Source organism: Brienomyrus brachyistius, chromosome 4 (genome assembly GCF_023856365.1).
Source record: "Brienomyrus brachyistius isolate T26 chromosome 4, BBRACH_0.4, whole genome shotgun sequence".
Lineage (NCBI taxonomy): Eukaryota > Metazoa > Chordata > Actinopteri > Osteoglossiformes > Mormyridae > Brienomyrus > Brienomyrus brachyistius.
The window spans coordinates 1,844,028-1,852,675 of NC_064536.1; the positions used below are offsets into that span (position 1 = coordinate 1,844,028).

General features: G+C 46.1%; 1 protein-coding gene across 3 annotated transcripts in view; it reads right to left on the reverse strand.

Moving 5' to 3' along the window:
- Positions 1-4,037, reverse strand: part of carmil3 (capping protein regulator and myosin 1 linker 3) — a 47,083-nt gene extending 43,046 nt beyond the window's left edge. For all 3 annotated transcript variants that reach the window (XM_049011517.1, XM_049011516.1, XM_049011515.1), the window contains exons 1-2: positions 3,848-4,037; positions 1,448-1,542 (exon numbers count right to left, since the gene is read on the reverse strand). In XM_049011517.1, the coding sequence (XP_048867474.1) occupies positions 1,448-1,542; positions 3,848-4,022 (270 nt within the window). In that variant the 5' untranslated portion in view covers positions 4,023-4,037. The remainder of the gene's footprint in view (positions 1-1,447; positions 1,543-3,847) is intronic.
- Between the last annotated feature and the right edge of the window lie 4,611 nt (positions 4,038-8,648).

The window sequence follows — 8,648 nt, forward strand, 5'->3', positions numbered from 1 at the left end:
TGGGTGAATATGCCAGCCTCCCGTCCTTTTCACTGTGCTGCCATTAGGGTGCCGCCTGAGGTTGCTGTGGCCCTAACATGTGGGCGACGTCAAAACCTCTGGCCCCCGCCAGGCACATGCAGATCGCAGCCCCGTGACCGTCACTCACGTGCCACCAACAAGCCTCTTACTCATCCCCCAGATTTCTCCAACTCTATTTCAGTACCCGGCGGGCTTCCATCGACCGCTACACAGGACTGCTTGACCGCGGATCAACGCCAGGCGAGTTCCCACTGCTTCTGCTTCACCAACTTTGCACGAATTTCAAAGGCGATTCTAAGACTTCCTATTGCGGCATCAAAACACTCAAAGCTGCTTTTAAGCAATCAATTTATATTCCCCTCAAATGAGCGTCACGAGGACGAAACAGGCAATGGTCACGCAGGTGTACAGACGTCTGCTAGTTGCTCTCTCAAACAAAGTCATTTCATTGGATTTGGCAAGACATGTGACTTCATTTTTTGTGAATAGAGAACTATAGAGATTGGTGAGGAAGATAAATAAGAGATGCCTAAAGGTTTTTATTACTTTCTCCATTGCAAATTTATGAATTGGTTACTTTAGTTGCCCTTAATATTTGCACAGCCTCTCGGTTTATATAAGGACCATACAGCATCTCATAGAGCAAAGGATGCTCTGAAGGGGGGGGGGGGGTGTGGTGGGGCACACATACACATGTTGATGAAGAGAAAAGGTCACCAGGGGGGTGTGGAGGCGAGGTCTGATAACACGCCGGCACCAATCAGAGCAAGCGGAGCGGGCATGCTTCGTCAAAACGTCCAATAGAAAACAAAAGGACTCACACTTTGCTGCAACTGTGCAAGTTGCGGCTTTGCCTGGGGAAGTGGATCGATTACACTTCAGATGCAAGTCAAGCAGGCCACCCTCTGCACACGAGCGCGCTACTGTGTCCACTAGCGCGAATCCCACAGTAACAGACTGCGGCTACCATGTAGTCAGCTAACTGCTAACCGCTGCCCAGCAGCAGCGCATGCCTGTGAAGCGCGTGACACGAAACACCACCCCACCCAGACTGCTGAATTGTTTCAGTACCACAAGCAGAAATGTTCAGCTCGACAGAGAACAGATGCTGCTGAATCCAGGTACTGTTTAGCGGACGTATCTGAAGCAGCTGAGTTAGGGTGCGATTTTACGCTGGATCCATTAATCCATGTTTGCTGAAGAAATTAAGTTTCGGCACCTTGGGACCAAACCACAGCAGCATGACTTGCTAATGTTGGATGCAAATGTCTTTATGTGATTTTCGTTTCATGGTAAATGACGATGTGGTTCACACAAAAGCCATATTTTTGTTTTGGGGGGGCTTGAAGTCATCCTAAAAAACAGGAAGCGACAGAGTTTGACTGAAGCCCATCTCATGGCGAGAAAGGAAAGCGGACGAGCCTACCAAAATCCTGTCTTCTGATCTGCCGCTTTTCGTGTCCAACTTGATGCTCCGGATGAACTTGATGGACGGCTTGTCGATCACCCTCCTGATGCTGTCTGTGGAGGGAGAGAAACGTGTCAGGGAGGACAGCGAAGATACGAAACGTAGGCTCACACGTTCACGCACAGCCCGAGCAGTGTTTGTAAACAGAAAATGAAGCTGGGCACAGTCGCTATTAATCTCTCATCCAGAGTGAAATAACAGCAGCCATGCCAGCCCCACATCAAAGAAGGTGTCAGACAGCCCATTTTATCTGAATCACGGGCTGATAAGCGGACCTGTGTACCTGCTCACATATGACTGACGTTCAAACCCCGGCCAATAGAAAGGACCGTCACCCTTGGTCCAACTGATCTCATTGGCAGAGACTCATGACCACATGACGAATCACCTTAAGCCGTGTAGGATGTGTAGGAGATTATTGACTCAAAAAAAATTAAGTAAATAAAAATGCCAGCTAACAAAAAAAAAAGAGTCACCTCTCACAGTAAGTAGGTCAGCATGTGACCTCGCTGAAAGACTACGGGTTATTTTAAGGTCCAGCATCACATGTTTATGCACTAATTATTGTCACCAATGAAGTGTGTCAAAGGTGAGCAGCTAACATATACGAAGGGCCTGGCAAAGCCACTGTAAAAAAAACACTGTAACTGCGCCCAGGTGTGCAGATGGACGTGGCTACGGGGTTCGAAACGAAACCGAAAGCCGGGAAGTTACAGTGAGGTAAAAAAACACAGTCGAGAGACCAGGGTGCTAGGAGAGGAGGGACATTTAATCACACGAGGTGGATGGGCCAGGGGGTTAAGAAGAGGTAGGATTCAAGGTAATAATTCAGTTAATCATACAGCGGTTAAACACAGCAGCGTAATATTGACATGATACTTAAGTTATTGCACTGTGTCCCTGTTGTACCACCCAGTTATTACCAACTTTGCTGCACAGCTACGCATTTAAAGATAGAACCATGCGATGCACAGAGGAATGATAGTAATCACATCTGCACATACCGACACACAGACACTGTACGCACTCATTAGAGGCAGTATTCAGCTTGCTATCCAGCCCTAAGCCCAGACCTCTAACCATTTGGGGGGGTCATATTGATTCCATTGATGGAATAAGGTCTCACTACCCAAAAACACCAGCAGATGTTTTTTTTTATAGAGGGCAAAATGTTCGCGACAGAGGGATAGAAAGAGCAGAGAACAGGCAGGGACTTAACGCAGATATAATCGAGTTTAATCACTGTAAAGCCCAGCCATTAAACCTAACGCAGCCTCAGAGAGGGGCAGAGGCACATATGTTCATTAAGCAGGGTGGGGCATGCAGGGGGGGGGGGCGGGGACTCTCATCACGCACTGGGGCGCTGCTCCGATGACACGGCATTGGCGAATTCGTCATGTCACCATGCCCACTGTTAGTCCACCGAGATCAAGCGCAGGATGGGGGATGGAGCGTGGGGGGGGGGGGGGGGTGTTTGTGTGTACAGACTGAGGATGAAAGGGGAGAGGGAGGACAGGAGGGACTTTAGATGCTGGGATGCAAGACAGGAAGATGAACTGAAGCAGCACGAAACAGCATGGGGGGGGGGGGGATATTGTGGAAAGGAGTCTGGGAAGAGAGTATAGCAGGAGATTCCAGAGCTAATTAGCACTCTTTCATAATGCCATTTGCAGTAATTAACCCAGAGCCCTCTCACTCACCTGTCATCTTAACACTCAGGCTTGAATCCCTCAGAGCTAGCAGGGGTATAGATGTGTAAATGGGTGTTATAGGAATATCCAAGTTTTTTTTTTGTTACATTTGAGTACATGTGCCCAGAGGTGTCCCCACGGACACCTGAGGTCACAGCGCTGTTTGCTTCCTGTACCGGCGGGATAAGCGCTCCTTGGCTGCCGTCCGTGCGCTTCCCACTTCCTTCACACTGTAAACTGCGCATTTATTTCCGTGACCGACTGATCACACAGATCCGCGCTCCTCAGACACGCTAAAGTAATAGCACACAGTAGCGCGTCCATATGCCACAGGAGACAGCGGGACATGAAGTCGCTTCTCGCATTGCACCCGCGAATAACTCACTACCACCAATGCGATCATTATCATTGAGATGCCCATCCAGAGAGCCGCTTTGCTCGGCCTAGGAACAGGGTATTTTACTTGTTTTCCTTGCATCGGGGATCACACACGGGCGCAAAGGTTTTACGAAAGATGCTGGGATACGGACAAGCCAGAGAAACAGCAGAAAAACACACACACACGGTTCAAAGTATCATCACACCGCCCAGCAAGCAGCACTGATGGGGACGATGATGCTGACAGTGCGGATAGTGTCGCTTTATCACCCCCCCCCCTCTCCCTTACCTGTAATTTCCTTGCTCACATTGACGAAACAGGAGGCGGCCGCGGCGTCTTTGGAAGCCATCGCGGGCTTGTCTAGCTCTCCCAGCCGCTCCGAGTCTTTATAAGGCAGGCAGGGATGGCAGCAGCCTCCGCACGGGCATTCCGGCAGAAGAGCCGCGGGGCTGCCGTCTCTCATACACAAATCATATCAGAGTACGAGAAGGAGGGAGGGCGACGGAGGGAGAGGGAGAGAGAGAGAGAGAGAGAGGGGGGGGGGGGGTGAGGGGGGTGATGGAGAAGTAGAGATGCGCCGCGAACGCGCCTGATGCGTTTCCGAAAGCTATATAAAAACCTGACTCAATGATGCCGTGTGTCTGAGCGCCGGAGAAGTGGCCGCTTACAGGAAACCGCCGTCTAAAAATGCTCCTTCTACCAGTTTTCTCACATCCTTCCGTATTTGTCAATATTTATTAGCAGAAAACAAATGTGTAGCGTTTGGGGCGCAGTTTGGCAAGTTGGGATTGGTTGTATTAAAAAGATTCACAATATTCAATTAGTAGGCGACTGCATGACAACTTTTCAAAAAATAAATAAAATCTGTAAATATATTTTAAACTGATAGTGTCTTACACAAATGTGGACCTGTGAAATCTCACCGAAAGTGATGTGACTAACTTATTCTCTACAAATAAACGCCAAAAAACATTGCGAACTGTTAATGATGATAAATAGGCGGTTTAAATAAGACCATGATTAATGGCCATGAAGGGAGCTCCCTCTCTGACCGTACCGCTGGCATTCTGCACCCAAGAGCGTCTGCTTGGGACAGATGGGAGCTCCGGTTCTGCCCCCCAAAGCATATCCCTGTGCCCCAGCAGGCCGCTCGTCCACCGGCAGGCAGCGCCGGCAGCGCGGCTCCTCTGACCGCGCAGCGCTTCCTCCTGCTGGCCGCCGGCCCGCACCTTCCTGAGTGGCTACGACTAGAGATAACGTTATACCGCATTCATGACATTTACAGTAAAGAGTCCTGTTAGTTTTCTGCCTGGTTAATTTCTTAAGATCAGTTTAAATTTATCCTGAAGACCCAAATCCTTTTCTCCCTCCTTTCAAACGAAACATAGGATTGAAAGAAGCGCGTTTGCACCTGGTACACAGTATAGGCCCACTTTATTCAATTATATTTATTAAAAGCTTTAAAAACTGAAAAGACAGTGATTATGTGACGAGCGTTTAAACATTTGTATGCTATATGTAAAGCTTGCAGCCGCTCGGATTAAAACGAACCTAATTATACATATATCATAATATATCATAATACTCAATTATGAGTACCCGGGTTCTCGTTTGCGGATTATTTCCACGATTTTCAAAATACAATTTGACTTCTGTTAAAGTTTCTTCGACTGCTTACCTCTTCTAATCCTGCATAGTCTTGCGGGTCTTTTACTGTTTTTTATTATTAATTTAGCTTTCATTAATTATTTTGTTTTTCGTGAAGTAGCCTACTTGTATAAAAGTAAAAAAATAAACTAAATGTTGTTTAAGAATAGTTAATTTGCTCATAATTATTTTAATTGGCTAATGGTTTACAATCAATTAGGGAACCAAATTACGCTTTAATCTAAATTGAATACTAATTTGTACTAATGTTATTCGAGTTGTAGAAATGAGCCGGATCGAATTAGGGGAAAGGAAATTAAATTTTAATAAGCAAAACAAAATCTTTTTCACGTTTCTTGATGGATCTGGGAAATGCAAAAGCTAACTGACACCGTATCTAGAGAGGTATTTTGAAATGGAATTCTGTATGCTGCGTGCAAGTCAATGAGGTCGACTGCAGAGAACAAAGAAATGCAGTTTATGGACGATAAAGGTCAGTGAAATTGCGTGCCCTGCCGTCTTCCGTCGTTTTCACACCTCCGTGTTTGCCAGCTGTGCCCGCAGCTGACACTTCAGCGACACCCCGTGGCGCATGAGGGATTTGGCTTCTCATACCTGCTACAGCGAGATGCGCTAAGTCTGCGGTCTTAGTATCTCATAGCATTGTTCACACAGAAATATCGCTTAAAAACAAGTGCGATCATTAACTCACTTACAGCAGTTCAGTGATCTAAAACTAAAATGACTTGAACGAATCTTTAATGCAATTATGCATTCTAATTTGTTTTCACGATAAACTGATCTTTTTCCAACAAGGAAAAATAAGTCTTTCTCGCTGCTTGTCTATTAAACCACGTCATCTGCTTTACCCCCGCTTTGAATGAAATGAGGTACACAGATTTGCCCCACCATATGTGGACACACACTGATGGCTCACGTCACTCCAACCGTGTTACTGAGGTCGTGGACTGTAATGAACGCGGTGGGACAAACCTGGATTCTGCTGCCTCCATCCTGTAGCCCATGGTACTACAACCACAAGTCTACCAGATACAGGCAAAGGCTCTAGCTTCCTCACGACAAAAAGATAAATTATATAGCATAGCAAACCCCTTTTAATGTCGCACATAATCACACACACAGGGCAAATCTGGACACGAAGTGGTCAGGGTTAGACCCCATGAAACACACAACATATACAAACACATACTGGCAGGGTTGGACCGGCCATCTGGCAAACTGGGAATTTTCCCAGTGGGCCGTTGGGAAAGTGGGTTGGCAGGGAGACCCCGTACCCAGTCAGCAACATGTATATTGTGGCTATATGTAACTTATAGGTTTCTATAACAATTCAGCTTGGGCCGGGCCACATTTGGTTCAGGGTGACCGGCCTGGTGACCTCTGTCTTTAGGGTACTTCACTAGGAAATGCGGGTACATGTGGTGACACTAAAACAACTATAATATTGTTTGTTTAAATTGGCTATATATATTCACGATATATAATGTCATTATTAAACAGTCAAGTGGGTCTTTGATAACATCAGTCACGGTCAATAGCTCATACACGCGCACACACACACACACACACACATATGTATATCCCTGTGTTTGTGTGTGAGTGTGTGTGTGCCCTGACATTTCTAAAATCTGCTCTAGACATCATTATTGGTGGCCCATAGAGTCAGCTCTGTATATTTAATGCTTTAAACAGTTTATATTATTTCCACTAGGAGATATTGCAATGAAAATCGGAATGTAAGTAATTCCTATATCCAACAAAACGATGTTCATCTCAGTAACGATGGGAAAAATGACACAGTTTGTTTGATTCGATTCACCTAAATGATTCGTTCTGGGGTGCATTTATTTCCCAAAAGTGAAGAAACTTGGCAAATAACGAAAAAAATAACGAGTGATGTAGGTAAAGAACGAGTGAGATCCGCAAGTGTTTCCCAAAATCTTCGTTATTCCAGAATTAACGAACAAAGCTTATGTAGTACTTTGTTGGCTCCTCCCCATCCACTGCATAAAAAAAGTTCTGTCGATAACAGGAACATCGATTTCATGTACTTCAGTGGTGAAATATGGTATATGACTGTCACACCGGGGTGGCATGGTGGTGCAGTGGTTAGCACTATTGCCTCACACCTCTGGGACCCGGGTTCGAGTCTCCGCCTGGGTTACATGTGTGTGGAGTTTGCATGTTCTCCCGATGTCGTTGTGGGGTTTCCTCCGGGTACTCCGGTTTCCCCCCACAGTCCAAAGACATGCTGAGGCTAATTGGAGTTGCTAAATTGCCCGTAGGAGTGCATGTGTGAGTGAATGGTGTGTGAGTGTGTCCTGCGATGGGCTGGCCCCCCATCCTCGGTTGTTCCCAGGATTGCCTCCGGTATAGGCTCCAGACCCCCCGCGACCCAGTAGGATAAGCGGTTTGGAAAATGGATGGATGGATGGACTGTCACACCAGAATATAGAAATGCAAGAAAAACTAATTAGAATATCAATAAAACACACCAAAGCACCCAAAATTACGATCAAAATAAACTAACCGATTTTTTGAAAATATAAGAATGGGTTCAAAATGTGATGTTGCTTCCTTGTAAAAAAATGCAACTGTGAGCAACCCTTCTCAAAAAAAGCTTTAAAACAACTTATTGAGAAGGTGCCCAAAAATATATTTTAATAAAACAGTTACTGCAATGTTGTGCAGTATATTACACGCAACAAGAACATCACGGCAGCATTCGGGGGAAATCTTAGAGCTCCCAAGGACTTGTGTAGGCACTAGAATCACATCCTCCACATGCCCAAAGCACGCTCTACAGCAGTGAGTGTTCTTTGGTGTGTGGTGTTATACCTCCCCTCAGCCACGGTTTGGGGATAAACACTGGAGTCAGTAGATATTTGCTAAGAGGATGCCGGCTGTCTCCCAATAACCAGCCACCACAAAAAACACCATCGTTTGCCATCTGACACACTCCAAAGCTGGACCAGATATAAGCATCATGTGTAACTCCCAGGCCACTTGGCAATAATATCTGTAAAATGCCATTGATGGTTGCACATCACCTGGACATTTAGGCCTAGTGCCAAGAACCCTTTTCGACATGTGCAGATGGGAACCAAGAGGCTGCGAGTATGAATTTAGTTGAGCGTTCCATCCACTGCACTTACAATGCCACGTATAGTATGTCTGATATGGCATGAAAACCAATTTTAGTTTCATGCAAGGCCTCCCCTTCTGCTGGATATTATATGTAGTTGTGTGCATGGTGCTACTGAAATGCGATCACTGCATGCACATATGCAGGACACAGCAGCCTCGCTGAGGCCATGTGCATCACTAATGGTCCGCATGAACCCACCAGTGGTATAGAAGCAGAGATCTGTCAGGAGCTGCACGATGCACTGAGGGCAAAATTCCAGTGTGTTCCTCTTTT